This window comes from Heptranchias perlo, chromosome 5 (genome assembly GCF_035084215.1).
Source record: "Heptranchias perlo isolate sHepPer1 chromosome 5, sHepPer1.hap1, whole genome shotgun sequence".
Taxonomy (NCBI): Eukaryota; Metazoa; Chordata; class Chondrichthyes; order Hexanchiformes; family Hexanchidae; genus Heptranchias; species Heptranchias perlo.
Window position 1 is genome coordinate 109,897,482 of NC_090329.1, and position 21,880 is coordinate 109,919,361.

At 45.5% G+C, this 21,880-nt stretch overlaps 1 protein-coding gene across 5 annotated transcripts in view; it reads right to left on the bottom strand.

Moving 5' to 3' along the window:
* Positions 1-21,880, bottom strand: part of pdss2 (prenyl (decaprenyl) diphosphate synthase, subunit 2) — a 230,916-nt gene that overhangs the window by 54,251 nt on the left and 154,785 nt on the right. For all 5 annotated transcript variants that reach the window (XM_067984978.1, XM_067984979.1, XM_067984977.1 and 2 more), the window contains one exon: positions 1,365-1,439. In XM_067984978.1, coding sequence (XP_067841079.1) covers positions 1,365-1,439 — 75 coding nt within the window. The remainder of the gene's footprint in view (positions 1-1,364; positions 1,440-21,880) is intronic.

Sequence of the window (21,880 nt, forward strand, 5' to 3'; positions counted from 1 at the left end):
TGTTTTATTTTTGTTTTTCCATAAGTTATTTATGTTTTAATGGAGTCATCTGTGGATGATAAATTAAATACCAATTGGCACACTAATGTGAAATAGAAACTGAGGGGTGCACACTGGGTAAAGCAAGTTATTTAATCCCATCTCTCATACCTGGGTTCGAATCCAGACCAGACTAATGAGATGAAAATCTCCTCTGGCAATTGGCTGTAAAAGTTCTAATGTTACAAGAGGTTGGGCAATCTGATCCCAATTCTAGTGGGTGCCGGGCTACAGCATAAAACTGAACTTAATTTGGCACAAATCATTCATCCTATTTAGAGAAGTCATGAAGATGGCGAGTGTGGATAAATTTCACACTAGTACAGTAAGGCCTCTTGAGGTTTTGGTATATTTCTTGGACAGAGTAGAGGAAGGTTTACTCAGCAGGTAACTCTATGTGCTGGACTGGCAGTACCTGATACCGACATGGTGGGGGGTGGGAGAGGGATGGAAGGGAATTTCTGTGGTCGCAATAGGTAGCAACATTTCAAATACATCACTTTTGTATGCATTTATGATGGTCCTGCACACTTCTTCCCCCCCCAATTGACCAAGTGTTTGAACATAGGAATTGCTAGTTGAAAAAAAAAGACCAAGGTCCACCTAGTTCGCCTTCTACCATCCTGGCAGTTGCATGATACAACGATGACTAAATCCCCAGCAGTGATATCCTGGAGAAAGGTGAGAGTCGTGAGTGTGGAAGAAAGGGACAACTTGTCCATCTTTGTCACCCAGTGTCAGCAATAAGTGCTCTGAGGTCAGACACAGCACAGATGGAGAGTAAAAATGCCTCTACCTAAAGTCAACCTCAGAACAGCACTCCTTACTGCATCAGTGTGGCATCTTCTTTTCTCACACCAGCCATCCTCTGTAATCCGAGTTGTGGTTCTTTTCCCATCAATCCAATCTGGATTGGAACCCAGGTCCTCAAGGTCAAAGAGACAGTGTTCTAATCTAGTTCTTCCCCTCTCGTTAGAGTTCTAAGTTACAAGGACAGGGCAACAATTCAGAATAGTGAAATATTTCCAGCATTTTCTGGTTTTAACTTCAGATTTCCACTATCTGCCGTATTTTTTTTTCCCCAAAGTAGTAATCTTATTGCTAGGTCTATTAAAATTGGTGTTTCCAGATTTTTAACTACTTTTGAGCTGAAGTGGCTGTCTTCTCACAAACAGAAGCAATTAATATATTTCCTTTATTTTTTTTGCTGTCCTTTTACTCATTGATCATGTGGGGATTTATTTTTAACACCCTATATACATAGACCGCGGTCCTCAAATAGTTCATGGTTTTACAAAAGAAACACAATAAAATGATTATATTACCTCATCAGTTCTAGAATTTTCATAATATACGCCTTGAACCAAGTCTCCAATTGCACTTGATACAAGTTCCACAACCTGCAGGAAGAAATAAAGACGTCATTCAGGATCGTGAGGACAGTCTCTCTCGCCAACTGAAATTCTATATTGTCTCAAAAGCAAAATACTGCGGATGCTGGAAATCTGAAATAAAGACAGAAAATGCTGGAAATACTCAGCAAGTTAGGCAGCATCCGTGGAGAAAGAAACAGAGTTAACGTTTCAGAACTGGAAGAAGTTGAAGATTAAACAGTTTTTAAGCAAGTACAGAGGTAGGGGGAGGGGAGGGGAGGAGAGGAAAGAACAAAAGGGAAGGTCTCTGATAGGGTGGAGGGCAGGAGTGATTAAATGACAAAAGGGATGATGGTGCAAGGCAAGGGGGGTGGTAATGGGACAAGTAAAGAAACAAAAGAAGGGTCTAGAGGAGCTGTAAATAGTAACAGCAGAACCATTACCAGCACCCGCTGTCTGAAAAAATGGCAGCATTGTCCCATTACCACTCTCCTTGCCTTGCACCATCAACCCTTTTGTCATTTAATCACTCCTGCCCTCCACCCCATCAGAGACCTTCCCTTTTGTTCTTTCCTCCCCTCCTCCCCCACTTTCCCTGATTCTGTACTTGCTTAAAACTGTTTAATCTTCAACTTTTTCGAGTTCTGATGAAGGGTCTTCGACCTGAAACGTTAACTCTGTTTCTTTCTCCAAAGACGCTGCCTGACTTGCTGAGTATTTCCAGCATTTTCTGTTTTTATTTCTATGTAGTCTCACCCATTTGTACATGACAATCAGATTCTACTGTACTAACAGCACTTCCAGCAGCAATCATTTCTTACTTTCTTTCCATTCATAAGCCTAGCAGTCAAGTCTCCTAAATCACATTGTTTGAAAAATTAACAATTTCTACTTCAATGAAAACCTGATAAGAGGACATCATGACAGACTGAAATTATAATTTAAAAAGTGAGGTGATAATTTTTATCCTTTCCCCACTGTTTCACATAAGGTGGGGATATAATCGAACTGTGATAAAGTGGAATGTACAAAGCGAGTTATGATCTTATCAAGTTTCGACTGTATTGATTAGCCTTCAATACTATTTTGCTTAAGAAAATATTGTCAATTATACAAGTCAGTTAAAATTTCGAGTGAACCATGTTTGTTAGTATCACAGATTTTAAGCAGTTTAATTTTGCCCCGCATCTAACCTGATTCAATTGGAATACTGAATTAATTAGGTCACTTACAGCTTGCTTTTGATCACAATTTCACCATACGATGCATTTCTATCGGGTTTTCATTGGAAAAGCAATTCTTACCAAATGCAATTTGTTACTGCTTTAGTCAGTGCTGGTATAGGCATTCATGTCACAGTATATGTAAGTAGTTTCTAAGCAACTTTTGCTCTCCTGACCTATTGCATTTAAACAAGGTTCCACTGTATTTCTACAAATCAAGATACATCTCGTCTACCGGCAACATGCTCTGCTCAATAAAACAAGCTTTACAGTACAGTGCAAAACAGAAAGTGTTATAATTAAAAGCAGAAATATTAATTATGCAACGAATCCATGTCAACCAATACCATTCTCAACAACTCTGCACTGTTACTTTATATTAAAAAAAAGTATTTTTCTCCCTTGAATCCAGAAGGTTTAAGTTTGGAGTCCAGAGTAAACATGGTTCTTAATGTCATGTTGCCCTTTGAGTAACTAGATCCTTGAGGAAATATTGTAGCAATATGAGCTGCTGCAGTAACCCAAGGACAATGCTCCTACAGTGTTACCAGATGTGTTGTGTTATTTAACATGGGAATAGAGAAAATGAAGGTTTTTTTGGAAAGTATCAGATAAGCCCCATTCCCAAATCCGAACGGATTGAGTATCGCCAACAGGTCTATGAAGAACTGTAACCAAACTCCCAGCAAAGGATTGTATTACAGTTCATACAAGCTACATCCCAAGATTCTTCTGATGGCTGAGACACATAATACAAATCAATCACTCACAAAAATGTTATGGTTTGTGAAACGGTCTGTGCCTAGAGACTGGCAGATCAACAGCCACTGGTAATACGAAGAGGAATTCACGAAGACACCAAGTCCTGTTCTAAATGTCAAAGTGATAGCATGAACTCCTAACAATGCATTGAGCTGTGGATAACTAGCTATTTTCTGCCTTCACTGTAACACTAGACACCATACAATGCAAGCAGAGACTTTGTTCTCTTTCAGCACTGATCCTGACCAGCATTAGGAGAGCCAATTTTTTTTAAAGCAAAGAACAAGGGAATAAAATTAAACAAAAGCAAGATGACAGAAATACAATTCTAGATTTTTATCATTTAGTCTGCAATTGTCAGAATTTGGTAAAATTACTCGGTGACTTAGCAAAAAGAAATCAGAATTATTGAATAATTAGCAACTCAGTTAATATTACTCCCCAAATACTGTAGGCAATAAAACATAAATTCACATCTATCACTCCTACCTAATACACAAGTAACTAAAAGGAGTTTTTGCCACAGTGCAAGGCTCTGTTCAATAATGCATTTTATTGCTAATATTATTTCAGGAAATTATATTACGCAATTCTGAACAAAACTTGCCTGAAACACTACAGAATATGAAGACTCCAAGTGTTATATTTCAAAGTTCACAACCCAAACGTTAGTACTGGCAATATTTCCCTAACACTTAATGGAATAGTTTAGGATCACTAACATAGGTCTTATTTTGAAAAAGCGATTGCAGGTGTCAGCACTTATATGAGTAATCCTCAGAGAGAAATGAGTTTCCTTCGCACTTAACAGAGTACCAACATTTTCCACAACTTCACATTGACAGTACTGAAAAGACACTCGATGAATTTATGCTACAACAAAGCAAAGGATCAAAGAACTCAAAAAATTATTGAACAGAAAGAATATTACATAAAAGTATCACTCATTTTCAATTCAACTAGCTTTGAAGCTCTGTTGCCAGGAGAGTAGTGGGAGTAATGCTCCCAGAACATTGCCAATAATCCAGTACCTAGACACCAGGAGGCAGTAGGGAGTTCCAGGAGTGACTCTCCACTCTGAATTTTCCTCTGTCTGCAGGAAGACACCCCAGCATTCATTCAACATGAGAGGAGAGTAACCAGGCTGATGCTCAGTGTTAGAGAGTTGAGTTATGAGGCGAGACTTGATATAGTGGGGCTCTTCAGCCTTAACCAGAAGTACCTCAGAGGGGACCTTATAAATCATGGAGCCTGTGGGGTGCAGATTTTTTAAATTGCCACAATGACAAAACTGATTGGGATGACCCAGGGCTTCTTACTCTGATCACATCCTTTTGATGTTTTCGCACTTGTTCCCCACCCCACCCCCAACCCCTATGCAATTTCTCCCCTAGTCTCCAGCTTAAGATGGCACCTTTCTTCCCATAATCCACCTCAAGATGGCATTTTTCTCCCTCTCCCCCTCCCCAATTCAAAGTGGATTCTTCTTGTTCTCCCTTCCACTGGTCCTCTGTTCCCTCTCCGCACCATTTGGTTCTCTAACCCTGGCCTTCTGTGCATCCTACCCCTCCTCACCCCATTGCTGGTGCAGATCCTTCAGTTGCTTCATCCCCACTCTCTGGAACCCCTACCCGAAACACATTCACCTCTCTGCTTTTCTCTCCAAACTCATTTGTTAACCAAGCTTTCAGTCACCCCTCCTAATCTTTCCTTCCAATATTTGTTTTCTATTTCCATTTGTGAAGCGCATTGGGACATTTTTATGTCAAAGGTGCCATATAAGTGCAAATGTGAAATTGGAGGGAAAGTTTAGGGCTATTATGGATTACCAGCATGACTCTACTCTGAGACCCTGTCTAATTTCAAATTTACATTGATGTCCCCCTCCCTTCCTCTCCAATTTCAGGTTGCACACCCATCCCCTCAGTGAGGCTGCTGGCATCTCCCCACGCTGTGCTTCCTATTTCCTGCCAATTCCTATCTCCCGCTACTGCTTCAAGCAATTGAACATCGCTACGCACTGTGGACAGGAATTCCTGATAATTTTTTGCCTACAGTATATCAACAGCGGCGCATGGCAGGGTGGGGGGGGGGGGGGGGAAGAGAAGACAGCCAGCAATATCCAGAAAAAGTGTTGAGGGAGGAAGAACCAACGTCACTGAGGGGTTGGGAAGCAGTCAGCAGTAGTGGGCCACGTACGTGAGGCAGATAGCTTGAGCTTGTGGGATGGTGCCAGAACTGGACCGTAGTTTGGACACCCTCATTATCGAGGCATGTAAGCCTTAATGGAACTTTGAACACTTCAGCAGAAACTGTTTACAATAGGAAAAATAAGAGAAAAAAGATCTGCGTGAGAAAACAATCCCTAGGACTGCTATAAAATTGTTGGACTATAACTTGGTGTTGTAAAATTGTTTAAAATATATTGTGTAGAGATCAAGACCCCGATATTAATGTGGAGGCGGGATGGCAGCAGGGGGGGGGGGGGGGGGGGTGATTGGGCGCGTGGGTAACCCGCCCAATAAAATCTGTCCATTTTCCACGCGATCGCGGGTCAATTGGAGCCACTTAATGTGGCTTCCAGGTTTGCCGTCCGAAAGCTGCGCAGCGGGCGGACTGTGCACCCGCATCACAGGCTGTCACAGCTGGAGGAGCTCTACTTAAAGGGGCAGTCCTCCAAAGGCTGCTCCTGGAGCAAACACCCACACAGCACAATGGAGCAGCACAGGGGAAAGGCTGCTCCTAGATTTAGTGATACCCCATCCAGTAGCACTTGGGGTGAGGCGAGGAGGAGGAGGGATGTCTTCTACCCGGCGGACGGGAGGAAGTGGCCTGCCTCTTTCACCAAGAAGGCCTGGCTCGAGGTGGCAGAGGAGGTCACCAGCAGCAGCAACATCTCTCGCACCTGGATCCAGTGCAGGAAGCGCTTCATTAACCTAACTAGGTCAGCAAAAGTGAGTACACTTACTCATTCACCTACATACCGTCTTCCACATCACCACCCCCACTCCACAACTCATTCTGCACTGCCAACACTACTCTATCACATCACTCCTCACACCCACTCAAAGCTCATCCTCAACTTACCTGCACTTCCTCACCTCCCCATTACTCACCCCACCACTACCACTCAACCCAATCCTCATACACTGTCATGTCACTGTCTCATACTCACCCTCTGATGCATCTTTCACGGTCAGCCACACCCAAACCAATGCATTCATCGGTTAGCCACGTCACCATCACTCACTCTCACGTCTCTACTTTCTCCCCTTATGATGTGGAGATGCCGGTGATGGACTGGGGTTGACAATTGTAAACAATTTTACAACACCAAGTTATAGTCCAGCAATTTTATTTTAAATTCACAAGCTTTCGGAGGCTTCCCCCTTCGTCAGGTGAACGATGTGAAAATGTTCTCCCCTTATAGAAGAGAGCCCAGAATGCATGGGAGAGGGCGAGGACTGGAGGGGGACCGCAACAGATCGTCGTCCTCACAGACGCGGAGCAGGAGGCGCTGGGGCTGAGCCGCACCCTTGAGTGCCTGTCCGTCGAGGATACCGAGACTGGCACCCGACAAACGTCTGGTGACAAAACTTTAACATTCAGCACACACAATATGAATTGATGTTAACATGCCTCGCCAGCTTCAGCACCTCAGTATGCTCATCGCAACATGATACATCTGTGATCATGCTTAATATTGCCTTCTGTTCTCTTACAGGGCCTTCAGCGACCGCTGTGATGGCAGGGGGGCGATTCCTCAGAGGACCTACCAGTCTTTGAGGGTGCACCATCACATCTGAGCGAGCCATTCACCAGCGCAGATACGCACGCCTCGGTGGGTCCCAGTCCGCAGATAGGTGGGGTCGCACATGGTGAGTTACCACACACGTGAACACGAGCAGAGACTGGTGGCAGGGGCAGCTGTGGAGAGTCCGTGTCAGTGGGAGCACTCCTCTCCAGGCTCTGCTCAGCTGCACACAGATGCTGAACCCTGGGGGCCATCATAGAATCATAGAATCATAGAAGTTACAACATGGAAACAGGCCCTTTGGCCCAACATGTCCATGTCGCCCAGTTTATACCACTAAGCTAGTTCCAATTTCCTGTACTTGGCCCATATCCCTCTACACCCATCTTACCCATGTAACTGTCCAAATGCTTTTTAAAAGACAAAATTGTACCCGCCTCTACTACTGCCTCTGGCAGCTCGTTCCAGACACTCACCACCCTTTGAGTGAAAAAATTGCCCCTCTGGACCCTTTTGTATCTCTCCCCTCTCACCTTAAATCTATGCCCCCTCGTTATAGACTCCCCTACCTTTGGGAAAAGATTTTGACTATCTACCTTATCTATGCCCCTCATTATTTTATAGACTTCGATAAGATCACCCCTTAACCTCCTTCTCTCCAGGGAAAAAAGTCCCAGTCTGTCTAACCTCTCCCTGTAAGTCAAACCACCAAGTCCCGGTAGCATCCTAGTAAATCTTTTCTGCACTCTTTCTAGTTTAATAATATCCTTTCTATAATAGGGTGACCAGAACTGTACACAGTACTCCAAGTGTGGCCTCACCAATGCCCTGTACAACTTCAACAAGACATCCCAACTCCTGCATTCAATGTTCTGACCAATGAAAGCAAGCATGCCGAATGCCTTCTTCACCACCCTATCCACCTGTGACTCCACTTTCAAGGAGCTATGAACCTGTACTCCTCGATCTCTTTGTTCTATAACTCTCCCCAACGCCCTACCATTAACGGAGTAGGTCCTGGCCCGATTCGATCTACCAAAATGCATCACCTCACATTTATCTAAATTAAACTCCATCTGCCATTCATCGGCCCACTGGCCCAATTTATCAAGATCCCGTTGCAATCCTAGATAACCTTCTTCACTGTCCACAATGCCACCAATCTTGGTGTCATCTGCAAACTTACTAACCATGCCTCCTAAATTCTCATCCAAATCATTCATATAAATAACAAATAACAGCGGACCCAGCACCGATCCCTGAGGCACACCGCTGGACACAGGCATCCAGTTTGAAAAACAACCCTCTACAACCACCCTCTGTCTTCTGTCGTCAAGCCAATTTTGTATCCAATTGGCTACCTCACCTTGGATCCCATGAGATTTAACCTTATGCAACAACCTACCATGCGGTACCTTGTCAAAGGCTTTGCTGAAGTCCATGTAGACCACGTCCACTGCACAGCCCTCATCTATCTTCTTGGTTACCCCTTCAAAAAACTCAATCAAATTCGTGAGACATGATTTTCCTCTCACAAAACCATACTGACTGTTCCTAATTAGTCCCTGCCTCTCCAAATGCCTGTAGATCCTGTCCCTCAGAATACCCTCTAACAACTTACCCACTACAGATGTCAGGCTCACCGGTCTGTAGTTCCCAGGCTTTTCCCTGCCGCCCTTCTTAAACAAAGGCACAACATTTGCTACCCTCCAATCTTCAGGCACCTCACCTGTAGCGGTGGATGATTCAAATATCTCTGCTAGGGGACCCGCAATTTCCTCCCTAACCTCCCATAACGTCCTGGGATACATTTCATCAGGTCCCGGAGATTTATCTACCTTGATGCGCGTTAAGACTTCCAGCACCTCCCTCTCTGTAATATGTACACTCCTCAAGACATCACTATTTATTTCCCCAAGTTCCCTAACATCCATGCCTTTCTCAACCGTAAATACCGATGTGAAATATCCTTTAAAAGGAGAACAATCGAGGGGCAGCAGCACATTTGCGAGGTGCTGGAACAGGTGCCACATGCACTCTCCACAATCGCGCAGAGGATGGAGGAGTCCAACTCCTGCACGATTGGAATGGTGGCACAGGTACAGGAGGGAATCTTTGAGATAGTGTCGTGGATAAGTGCGGGAATGTCTGCGATGGAGGGAAGGCTAGCCTCCATGGAGCTTTAAGCATGGCTCACAAATGAGTCTGTTCAGGCCCTGACAACAGCCCTTCAAACTCAGAATGAACAACATTCTGCCGCCTTAAACAGGCAGGCAGATACACTAGCACTGGCCTTACAAGGCTTCACACATGTCCTCCAAACTATCGTCCAGCAGAGTGGTAGGAGTGATGTGGGCCTGGCCCAGGGGAGGGATGATGGCGAAAGGGAACATGGACGTGGGGACGCCACTCAAAGCGCTCCCACGTCTCACCTGTTGCCCCCCTCTTAACCAGTACCCGAAATGTTGCCTCCTCTCCAGGTGGCCGAGTCTGCCCCTGCACAGGTGCAGGTGGAGCAGTCTTTGGAGGGGCCCTGACGGGCACTGAAACCCAGAGGGAGTAGGCCCAAAACATCTTATCGGTCAGGGCATGAATAAGAGCAAACTGCCACTATCTCTGCTGCAGCCACAGGGGAGGCACCACATAGAAGTAGTCGGAAGCGAAAGGGGAAAGTTTCGTAAGCGCGAAGGGGATGCACGAGGGTGTTTGACGGTTGGTCATGTTTTTTTATTATATTTGCCTTTTGTTAAACGCACATTAAATATTATTATTGTCACCACTACTGCCACGTCTTGGCCATGCTTGATTGGCTTCCGTAATAAGGCCCTTTCATGAGGTGTACCATGAACGCTGACACTTGATGCCACCCATTGGGTCACTCTACAGTGGGTGTATGTGTAGTTGCACGAGTGTTTTGTGCGAAGAGGGGCGGGTGGGGAGGGACTGGTGTGGGCACTGCTCTGTCCAGGTGGTGAAAGGACTGGACTCTTCATACTGTCTGATGTTTGGAGAACAGTTCACATATCAGTGACTCCCTGGCCTCACGAGCAGCCAGGTGAGCCGCTGTTCTGCCGATGCGTTGCTCCTCCTCCTCAATGTGGGTGGGGCCTCCTCAAGCAGCACCCCTCTCTGTTATGCCATGTTGTGCAGGGCACAACACACGACTAAGAATATTCCAAGAATATCCCACACTAAGAATATCCCAACACTGGACAAACAGGGGGCTCTGTGGGGGAGGGGGGGGGGTGAGGAGCTAAATACGATTAAAATCACTAAGGAATTGGTACTCAGTAAATTAATGGGACTCAAGGCAGATAAATCCCCTGGACCTGATGGCTTACATCCTAGGGTCTTGAGGGAAGTGGCAGTAGGGATTGTGGATGCTTTGGTAATAATTTTCCAAAATTCTCTGGACTCGGCAAAGGTCCCGGCAGATTGGAAAACTGCTAATGTATCACCCTTATTTAAAAAGGGTAGTAGGCAGAAGGCTGGAAATTATAGACCAGTTAGCCTAACATCTGTGGTGGGTAAAATTTTGGAGTCTATTATTAAGGAGACAGTAGCAGAACATTTGGATAAAGATAATTTATTAGGACAAAGTCAGCATGGCTTTACGAAGGGGAAGTCATGACTGACAAATTTGCTTGAGTTCTTTGAGGACATAACGTACAGGGTGGATAAAGAGGAACCAGTGGACGTAGTGTATTTAGACTTCCAGAAGGCATTCGACAAGGTGCCACATAAAAGATTATTGCTCAAGATAAAGAATCACTGGATTGGGGGTAATATTCTGGCATGGGTGGAGGATTGGTTATCTAACAGGAAGCAGAGAGTTGGGATAAATGGTTCATTCTCGGACTGGCAACCAGTAACCAGTGGTGTTCCGCAGGGGTCGGTGCTGGGTCCCCAACTCTTTACAATCTATATTAACGATTTGGAGGAGGGGACCGAGTGTAACATATCAAAGTTTGCAGATGGTACAAAGATGGGAGGGAAAGTGGAGAGTGAGGAGGACATAAAAAACCTACAGGGGGATATAGACAGGCTGGGTGAGTGGGCGGAGATTTGGCAGATGCAATACAATATTGGAAAATGTGAGGTTATGCACTTTGGCAGGAAAAATCGGAGAGCAAGTTATTATCTTAATGGCGAGAAACTGGAAAGTACTGCAGTACAAAGGGATCTGGGGGTCCTAGTGCAAGAAAATCAAAAAGTTAGTATGCAGGTGCAGCAGGTGATCAAGAAAGCCAACGGAATGTTGGCTTTTATTGCTAGGGGGATAGAATATAAAAACAGGGAGGTATTGCTGCAGTTATATAAGGTATTGGTGAGTTTTGGTGTCCATACTTAAGAAAAGACATACTTGCTCTCGAGGCAGTACAAAGAAGGTTCACTCGGTTAATCCCGGGGATGAGGGAGTGGACATATGAGGAGAGGTTGAGTGGATTGGGACTCTACTCATTGGAGTTCAGAAGAATGAGAGGCGATCTTATTGAAACATATAAGATTGTGAAGGGGCTTGATCGGGTGGATGCGGTAAGGATGTTCCCAAGGATGGGTGAAACTAGAACTAGGGGGCATAATCTTAGAATAAGGGGCTACTCTTTCAAAACTGAGATGAGGAGAAACTTCTTCACTCAGAGGGTAGTAGGTCTGTGGAATTTGCTGCCCCAGGAAGCTGTGGAAGCTACATCATTAAATAAATTTAAAACAGAAATAGACAGTTTCCTAGAAGTAAAGGGAATTAGGCGTTACGGGGAGCGGGCAGGAAATTGGACATGAATTTAGATTTGAGGTTAGGATCAGATCAGCCATGGTCTTATTGAATGGTGGAGCAGGCTCGAGGGGCCGATTGGCCCACTCCTGCTCCTATTTCTTATGACTACAATGCGTCCCACTCTGTCTGGCGCGTATTGAAGCGCTTCCCCAGAATGATCAAAGCACCTGAAGCACATCTTGAGCAGCCCTATAGCCTGCTCAATTATAGACCTGGCAGCAATGTGGTTGTCATTATTTCGACGCTGTTCCTCGGTGGTGGGGTTCCTCAGAGGTGTCATGAGCCACGTGTGCAGGGGGTATTCCTTGTCCCCGAGGAGCCAGACCTTACGGGTGTTCGGTGGAAGAGGGGCGGGATGTTGAACTCCCGGAGGATGAAGGAATCGTGGCAGCTGCCAGGGAATCTGACGCACACGGGAAGGAATCTCTTGCGGTCGTCACAGATGAGCTGAGTGTTGATGGAGTGATAGCCCTTCCTGTTGATGAACAGTCCTGTCTCATGTGGAGGCGTTCGTATTGCTATATGGGTGCAATCGATTATACCCTGCACCTGTGGGAAGCCAGCCACAGCGTGGAACCCCACTGCCCTCTCCGTCTGGCTGAGGTCGTCCATGGGGAAGTTGACGTAGTGCGAGGCCCTGCGAAACAAACCCTCGGTGATGTGCCTTATGCACTTGGGTGCAGATGACTGGGAGGCCCCGGCGATGTTCCTGGTGGCACCCTGGAATGGTCCGGAGGCGAAGAAGTTGAGGGCAGTGGTGACTTTGACAGCAACAGGTAAGGAGATGATGCCCAGCCCAGCCAGGAGCAGTTCGGCATGAAGGAGGCTGCAGGTGTCTGCGACTGACTCTGAGCCTCCGTATGCACTGCTCCTCAGAGAGGTTCAGGAAGCTCAGCCTCGGTCTGTAGACCCTGTTGCGAGGGTAGTGCCTCCTGCGACGTTGCTCTCTCTGTTGCAGCACTGTGTGTTGTGGAGCTCCATGTGGCGGGGGTGGACGCCGTGCCTGCAAGGATGGTGATGTTGCTCGTCCTCGGATGTAGTGGTGAATGGCGCGCCCCCCCCCCCACCCATCCTGCGGTGTCAGTTTGAGGGTGTCCACAAAGTAGTTAAATATGTTTGCACAGCAGAGTTTTGGGTGGAAAGTAAGACTTTTAAGTGGAAACACAAAGGTCTTGCAGCCAAAACTTTGTCTGAAGTGACAGAGTGACCTGCTGCAATAAATGACGTTTTCTCCCCACCTGTCAAATTAGCATTTGCATCTCCCACTGGCTACTGGCTGAAATACGTCTATTGCAACAGGGAGTGTTTCCCACAGCTGAGGATCCTTCAAAAGCGCACCCCTGCCAAAATATCTAGTCAATCAAGTAGTTCAAGTACCTAAACTTTCGGACAAACTATGCAAATTATCATCCCGCCGGCTTTAATTGTCGATGGGACTCCCGCATTCGGAAGGCACGCGCACACCTGGACACGTCACTGGGGAATCCGGAAATCTGCGGGTTGGAGCCGGGCTTCGAACCTGCTCGGCACTTTAGCGATTTTCAGAGCCCCCCGCTCCCAACGCACCCGCTCCGTCACCCGAATATCGGCCCCCAAGTGAGGTGAAAAAACCAATACAAGTTATCTGGAGGGATTGATTTGTGGATTTAGTCAGTCAGGAGTGGTCAAGACAAAATTGATAAAGATGGCATTTTAAGTGGTATTGAGCTATTGTTGTACAGACTACTTGAGCTTGCACCAGAATGTAAGCAGTCATGGAATTTCTGATGGATGGAATCAACTTAACATTATAGTACACCAGCTACTAAACAATTTTGAAGTAATATCAGCAATTGCCCTATCCCATTTATATGCAGGGTGCCAAAATACAGTACCTTGTCATACATTCACAGGCAATCAGTAATGCTTAACCACAAATCACTCCATAAAAGGAACAAACCTATATTATCAAATAGAGGCAAAATAGACCTCATATCAGTACTTTGATTCAGTGCTTGACAGGCATGTGTAGATAGGCAGTTATCAACACACAAGTGATGATGCAGCACTCACAGGTCATATTTTTTATTTGGTCCTAAACAAGTGCGAGGTGCTTATTGATTTCTTCGTCACGAAGATTGAGATCATCCATTCAGTTTCCTCTGCTATTTCTCCCCCTTCCACCAAACCAAACTTTCCCCTAGGCTCCCCCCCCTCCTATCTCCCCTCATGCCCTCGCCGAGCTCATCTTGTCTCTGAGACTCGCTTCCTGTTCCCTTGATTCCATTCCCACTAAACTTCCCTTCTTGGTCCCCATGCTAGCTGACATTGTAAATGGTTCCCTCTCCTAAAGATAATGTCCCCCTCCCTTTTAAAACCACCCAACAAAAAACCCTCACTTGACTCCTCTGTCCGAGTGAACTACTGTCCCATCTGCAACCTATCTTTGCTCATCGAAGTTCCTGAGCATGTTGTCACCTCCCAAATATGTGCTTATCTTTCCCGCAACTCCACATACGAATCTCTCCAACCAGATTAACGTCCCTGGAACAGCAATGATGGCCCTAACCAGAGTCACAAATGACACTGTGAATGTGACCGTGATGCATTATCCCTCTTCGATATCTCGGTAGCTTTTGATACAATCGATCACACCTTCCTCCTTTGACCAGCTCAGGAGGATTGCTCTCATTTGGTTCCACTCTTATCTATCCAGCTGTAGTCAGAACATCTCCAGCAATAGTTTCTGTCCCACCCTCACACCATTAGCTCTGGAATCCCCCAAAGATCCGTTCATGGCCTACTCCACTTCCTCATCTCCAAGCTGCCCATTGGCGACATCATTTGCAGTCATGGGGCCAGCTTCCATATGTAAGTTGATGACACCTACTTTTACATCTCAACCACCTCTCTCAACCCTTCCACTGCCTGTATTGACAGCCTGCTTAACTGACATCCAGTGTTTGATGAACTGCAATTTCCTCCAGTTAAACACTGGGAAGATTGAAGCCATTGTCTTCAACTCCCACCACAAATTGCATACTCTCGCCATAGATTCCATCCCCATCCTCGACCACTGTCTCAGGCTGAACCAGACTGTTTTCAGCCTTGGCGTCCTAGTCAACCCCATATATTCTCCATCACAAAGACCACCTACTTCTGCCCCTAACTCAGGCCATCTGCTGCTGAAATCCTCATCAATGTCTTTGTTACTTCCAGACTTGACTATTCCAATGCTCTCCTGGTCAGCCTCCCATCCTCCTCCTTCCATAAAGTCAGCTCATCCAAAGCACTGCTGCCCGTATCCTATCCCGCACCAATTTCTGCTCACCCATCACTCCTGTTTTGTTGATCTACATTAGCTTTCGGTTCCCCAATGCCTCCTCGCGTTTAAATCTCTTCACGGCCTTGTCCCTCTACATCTCTGTAACCTCCTTTAGCTGTACTCTTTCCTCCCCATCCCCCCGCCATTCCCCGTCCTCTAACAGGCCTTTTATGGATCCCCACTTCCTTCACCCCACCATTGACAATCGTGCTTACAGCCGTCTAGGCCCTATGTTTCGGATTTCACTCTCTCAACCCATCTGCCTCTCCATCAAGACCCTCCTTAAAACCCACCTTCTTTACCAAGTTTTTGGTCACCCCTCCTAATATCTCCTTCTTTGGCCCGGTGTCCATTTTTTATCTGATTACACCTCCGTGAAGTGCCTTGGAGCGTTTTTCTACATTAAAGGTGCCAAAAAAGTGCCAAGTTGTTGTTACAAACAGTATAAAAATCCTGTACACACCAGCAAACCATTTACAGTTAAAGGGAAAAACATTCAAAAGCCTCAGTGGCTGCTGTATCATAATGAGACTTTTCAATTTACTTTATTCAGGGAAAGGCTTCACTTGCAGTATATATTTACTGTTAATTCAATATGCATTAGGTTTATCTTTCAGGAATTCATTTTTTTGCTATCTGTAGAAAACAAGAACTGCAGGAGTGAGTTCAGTCATAAAATCTCCCTGCAAAAACAACTGATAGTCGAAGTGGTCTTGGAAATCATTCAAAATGCAGATGGAATTAAAAGTATACATTTTTATCACAGTAGCAGAAAATTTATTTAAAGGTGGGGGCTCTTGGAACTTTAAAATTTTTGTTTAAACTAATGTTATTCTATGAAGAGGTTTACTGCTTCTACTATTGATAAAACTAGAAAATCACAGCTCTATTGTCTTTTAATACATTAACTGCCTTCTGTTTGGCAGAATTTAAAATAAACACATTGTACAAAATATTACACAAAAGCTACTTCAGCTCCCAGGGGATGTCAGTGTTTTTGAGCACACTAACAGATGTGGTTTCCGGTATGCATATTTCTGAAAGGATGACAGGAAGTCATTCATGAAATTTGGTGAAAATAGTATGAGGTTAGTGTTCACACACAGACATATGAGCAGCTCTATTATAACATACATTACCTGCTTCTGTAATAATAAGGCAGGATTCAAATAAAAAAATAATTCATGCCCACAGTTGATATTTTGACAATGCAAAGCACTTATCATATTTTATTTTACCAAAATATTACACTTTACAAAAAAAAGCTTCACTGCATTGATGGTAAAAGTTTTTGGTAAAATAATTTATAATAAATTGTCTGACTGACCAAGCTAAGAAAGGTAATATTGAATTTTATATTGTAGGACACTACAGTGCAGCTGGAGACAGCGCCAAAAAAGGGTAGATAGCTCTCAAATTCGACTCTGGTGATTGCTGGCAACAAAAAAAATTGCAGAATTGCATCGGAGTGCCATCGGCCAAGGGACAATTTTCTGACAGCCATTACATGCTCCAGGAACGCTGGTTTAGCAAGACGATTGCAAAGTTGGCATTTAAACTTCTGAATAGAAGGGACAGAGTTCCACTTGAAGTGATGTTTGAAACTTCACCCGTGATAATCAGTCCAAAACTCAGGAAGGACTAAGAACTTTAAGGGGTCTGTGCCACATCTCTTCTGTTCCAGGCATAAAGAGTCTGGTCTGGCTTAATTGTCAGCAACTCTTGTGCTGATGCACTGGTCATAACCTTATACAGGACTGACAACCCTGCCATCCCTCTTCAGTCGTTGGGTGAATTTTGGCATGGAATGGACTATCCTCACCAAGTTAAATCTGTATGGTTGTGGAGCGTACCAAGTCCATGAGCAAAAGAGGGTTTTTTATTTCGGTTAGCCGGGTGTCTGACATGCACAGAAACCCAGCATCATGTTTAAGAGTTTCCAAGCTACTAAGGAACCTACAGACAGAATTTCTGTCTGCTTGATATGGTGTGCACACATTCTCCCCAAAGGAACTTAGCCTAGTCGAGAGAGCTTAGGTGCAGATTGGCAGAGATAAGGACTAGAGACTCCCAAGCAAGATTGGGGGACTGTTGGGAGTTAAACTAGCTAAATCCACATGGCCTAACAGCAGAGAGCTTTGGTAACCCTCCCACTGTTTGTCCAGCTGGGATCATCCTACCCATTAGCAGGCCAGTTTGCTGGGTTTTCTGGAGCTGGGTGGGTAGAATTCTAGCCCCAGTGACAGGTCTACCCTTCCATGTTCCATCGGTGCCCTGGAGTGCTGTAGATTTGCCTGGCACGGATATTGGCATGAAGAATTTTCATCACCAGGTGTGTCAACTTAGAGGCATCTTGACCCCCAAAGAGATCCTGCTTACCACTAAGAAGGATAGTCATTAAGGAGCTCCTCACAAGTGACATGGTGAGCAGCTCAACTCACCATATAAAGTATGAGTGCATTTTCACTACGAGCACAGAACAGATATACACCATACCTCATCAAATGGTGTTCTGCCGATTGGTGGTGTAGTCCTGCTTGCCTCTCCAACAAACCAATCATGATAGGTACCATAGTATGGATATATGTGCCGGTGTTCCCATATCTGACCTCTAGGTAACAACTTTCAGCAGCTATCATCCCATCTCAAGTGTCTCTTCATCAGCTGTATAATGGACACTTTTAAAAACAAATTTGCTTTTGGGATGTGTAGGACACTGACGAGTAGTATTTATTGCTCATCCCTAGTTGCCCCGAGGGCATTAAGAATCAACCACATAGTGTGGGAGTATGATATTGTTGCTGTCACAGAGACATGGTTGAGGGAGGGGCAAGACTGGCAGCTCAATATTCCGGGGTACAGAATCTTCAGGCGAGACAGAGGGGGAGGTATAAGAGGAGGGGGGGTCGCAATATTAATTAAAGAATCAATTACTGCCATAAGGAGGGATGATATATTAGCAGGTTCCTCTAATGAGGCCATATGAGTGGAGCTTAAAAACAAAAAGGGGGCAAGCACTTTGATGGGAGTGTACTATAGGCCCCCAAACAGTCAGGGGGAGATAGAGGAACAGATATGTAGGCAAATCTCAGAAAATTGTGCAAATAATAGGGTAATAATAGTGGGGGATTTCAACTTCCCCAATATTAACTGGGATACTCAGAGTGTAAAAGGCTTAGAGGGTACAAAATTCTTAACGTGCATCCAGGAGAGCTTTTTGAGCCAGCATGCAGAAAGTCCTACAAGAGAGGGGGCGGTACTGGACCTAATTCTAGGGAATGTGGCTGGCCAAGTGGAAGAAGTGCTAGTAGGTGAGCACTTTGGTGACAGTGACCATAATTTGGTGAGATTTAAGGTGGTCATGGAAAAAGACACGGAGGGGCCGGAAATAAAGGTTCTAAATTGGGGGAAGGCCGATTTTAATAGGATAAGGCAGGATCTGGCCAAAATGGACTGGGATCAGCTGCTTGTAGGAAAATCCGCATCGGAGCAATGGGAGTCTTTCAGAAGGGAGATTGAGACCATACAATGGCAACATGTTCCCGTAAAGGTCAAGGGTGGTTCCAAGAACTCCAGGGAACCTTGGATGTCAGGGGATATACGAGAATGGATTAGGAAAAAAAGGAGGGCTTTTGGCAGATACAAAAGGCTAAAGACGGAGGAAGCCCTAGAGGAGTACAAAAAGTGCAGGGGGATACTTAAAAAAGAAATTAGGAGATCAAGGAGGGGCCATGAAATAACACTGGTGAGCAAAATAAAGGAAAATCCTAAGATGTTTTATAAGTATATTAAGGGTAAGAGGATGACTAGGGAAAAAATAGGGCCCATTAGGGACAAAAATGGCAATGTGTGTGGAGCCGGCAGATGTAGGAGGGGTTCTAAATGAATTTTTTGCATCTGTTTTCACTATGGAGAAGGACGATGTAGACATAGAAATACGGCAGGGGGACTGTGATATACTCGAACATATTAACATCGAGCGGGAGGAGGTATTGGCGGTTTTAGCAGGCCTAAAAATGGATAAATCCCCAGGCCCGGACGAAATGTATCCCAGGCTACTGTGTGAGGCAAAGGAGGAGATTGCGGGGGCTCTAACACATATATTCAGAACCTCTCTGGCCATAGGGGATGTGCCAGAGGACTGGAGAACCGCTAATGTAATACCATTATTCAAGAAGGGGAGTAGGGAAAAACCGGGGAACTACAGGTCAGTGAGCCTAACATCAGTGGTAGGAAAATTATTGGAAAAAATTCTGAAGGACAAAATTAGTCTCCACTTGGAGAAGCAAGGATTAATCAGGGATAGTCAACATGGCTTTGTCAAGGGAAGATCATGTCTGACTAATTTGATTGAATTTTTTGAGGGGGTGACTAGGCGTGTGGATGAGGGTAACGCAGTGGATGTGGTATACATGGATTTCAGTAAGGCCTTCGATAAAGTCCCCCACAGGAGACTGGTCAAGAAGGTACGAGCCCATGGAATCCAGGGTGCCTTGGCACTTTGGATACAAAACTGGCTTAGTGGCAGAAGGCAGAGGGTGATGGTCGAAGGTTGTTTTTGTGACTGGAAGCCTGTGGCCAGTGGGGTACCACAGGGATCGGTGCTGGGTCCCTTGCTGTTTGTGGTCTACATTAATGACTTGGATATGAATGTAAAAGGTATGATCAGTAAGTTCGCTGATGATACAAAGATTGGTAGGGTGGTAAATAGCGAGGAGGATAGCCTCAGTCTGCAGGACGATATAGATGGGTTGGTCAGATGGGCGAAACAGTGGCAAATGGAATTTAACCCGGAAAAGTGCGAGGTGATGCACTTTGGAGGGACTAACAAGGCAAGGGAATACACAATGAATGGGAGGACCCTAGGCAAGACAGAGGGTCAGAGGGATCTTGGTGTGCAAGTTCACAGATCCCTGAAGGCGGCGGAACAGGTAGATAAGGTGGTAAAGAAGGCATATGGGATACTTGCCTTTATTAGCCGAGGCATAGAATATAAGAGCAAGGAGGTTATGATGGAGCTGTATAAAACACTGGTTAGGCCACAGCTGGAGTACTGTGTGCAGTTCTGGTCGCCACACTACAGGAAGGATGTGATTGCTTTGGAGAGGGTGCAGAGGAGATTCACCAGGATGTTACCAGGGCTGGAGCGCTTCAGCTATGAAGAGAGACTGGGAAGATTGGGTTTGTTTTCCTTGGAGCAGAGGAGGCTGAGGGGGGACATGATTGAGGTGTACAAAATTATGAGGGGCACAGATAGGATGGATACTAAGGAGCTTTTTCCCTTCGTTGAGGGTTCTATAACAAGGGGACATAGATTCAAGGTAAAAGGCGGGAGGTTTAGAGGGGATTTGAGAAAGAACTTTTTCACCCAGAGGGTGGTTGGAGTCTGGAACTCACTGTTTGAAAGGGTTGTGGAGGCAGGAACCCTCACAACATTCAAGAAGCATTTGGATGAGCACTTGAAATGTCATAGCATACAGGACTACGGACCCAATGCTGGAATATGGGATTAGAGTAGACAGGGCTGATGGCCGGCGCGGACACGATGGGCCGAAGGGCCTCTATCCGTGCTGTATAACTCTATGACTCTATGACATATAGGCCAGATCGGATAAGGGTGATAGATCCCTTCCCTGAATGATATTAGTAAACCAGTTGGGTTTTTATAACATGACAGAGGGGCATACATTACAACAATGACTACACTTCAAAAAGTACTTCATTGGCTGTAAAGCGCTTTGGGACATCCTGAGGTCGTGAAAGGCAAGGAAACCTCCTGCTGATTACCACTTACCGCCCTCCCTCAACTGCTGAATCAGTCCTCCTCCATGTTGAACACCACTTGGAGGAAGCATTGAGGGTAGCAAGGACACAGAATGTACTCTGGGTGGGGGATTTCAATGTCCATCACCAAGAGTGGCTCGGTAGCACCACTACTGACCGAGCTGGCCGAGTCCTGAAGGACATAGCTGCTAGACTGGGCCTGCGGCAGGTGGTGAGCGAACCAACACGAGGGAAAAACTTACTTGACCTCGTCTTCACCAATCTACCTGTCGCAAATGCATCAATCCATGACAGTCCTCGTGGAGACGAAGTCCCGTCTTCACACTGAGGATACCATCCAACGTGTTGTGTGGCACTACCACCGTACTAAATGGGATAGATTCAGAACAGATCTAGCAGCTCAAAACTGGGCTGTGGTGCTGTGGGCCATCAGCAGCAGCAGAATTGTATTCCAGCACAATCTGTATCCTCATGGCCTGGCATATTCCTCACTCTACCATTACCAAAAAGTCAGGGGATCAACCCTGGTTCAATGACTGTTGAAGAGCATGCCAGGAGCAGCACCAGGCGGACCTAAAAATGAGGTGCCAACCTGGTGAAGCTACAACTCAGGATTACATGCATGCTAAACAGCGGAAGCAACATGCTATAGACAGAGCTAAGCGATTCCACAACCAACAGATCAGATCAAAGCTCTGCAGTCCTGCCACATTCAGTCGTGAATGGTGGTGGACAGTTAAATAAATAATGGGAGGAGGAGGCTCTGTAAACATTCCCATCCTCAATGATGGCGGAGTCCAGCACGTGAGTGCAAAACACAAGGCTGAAGAGTTCGCAACCATCTTCAGCCAGAAGTGCCGAGTG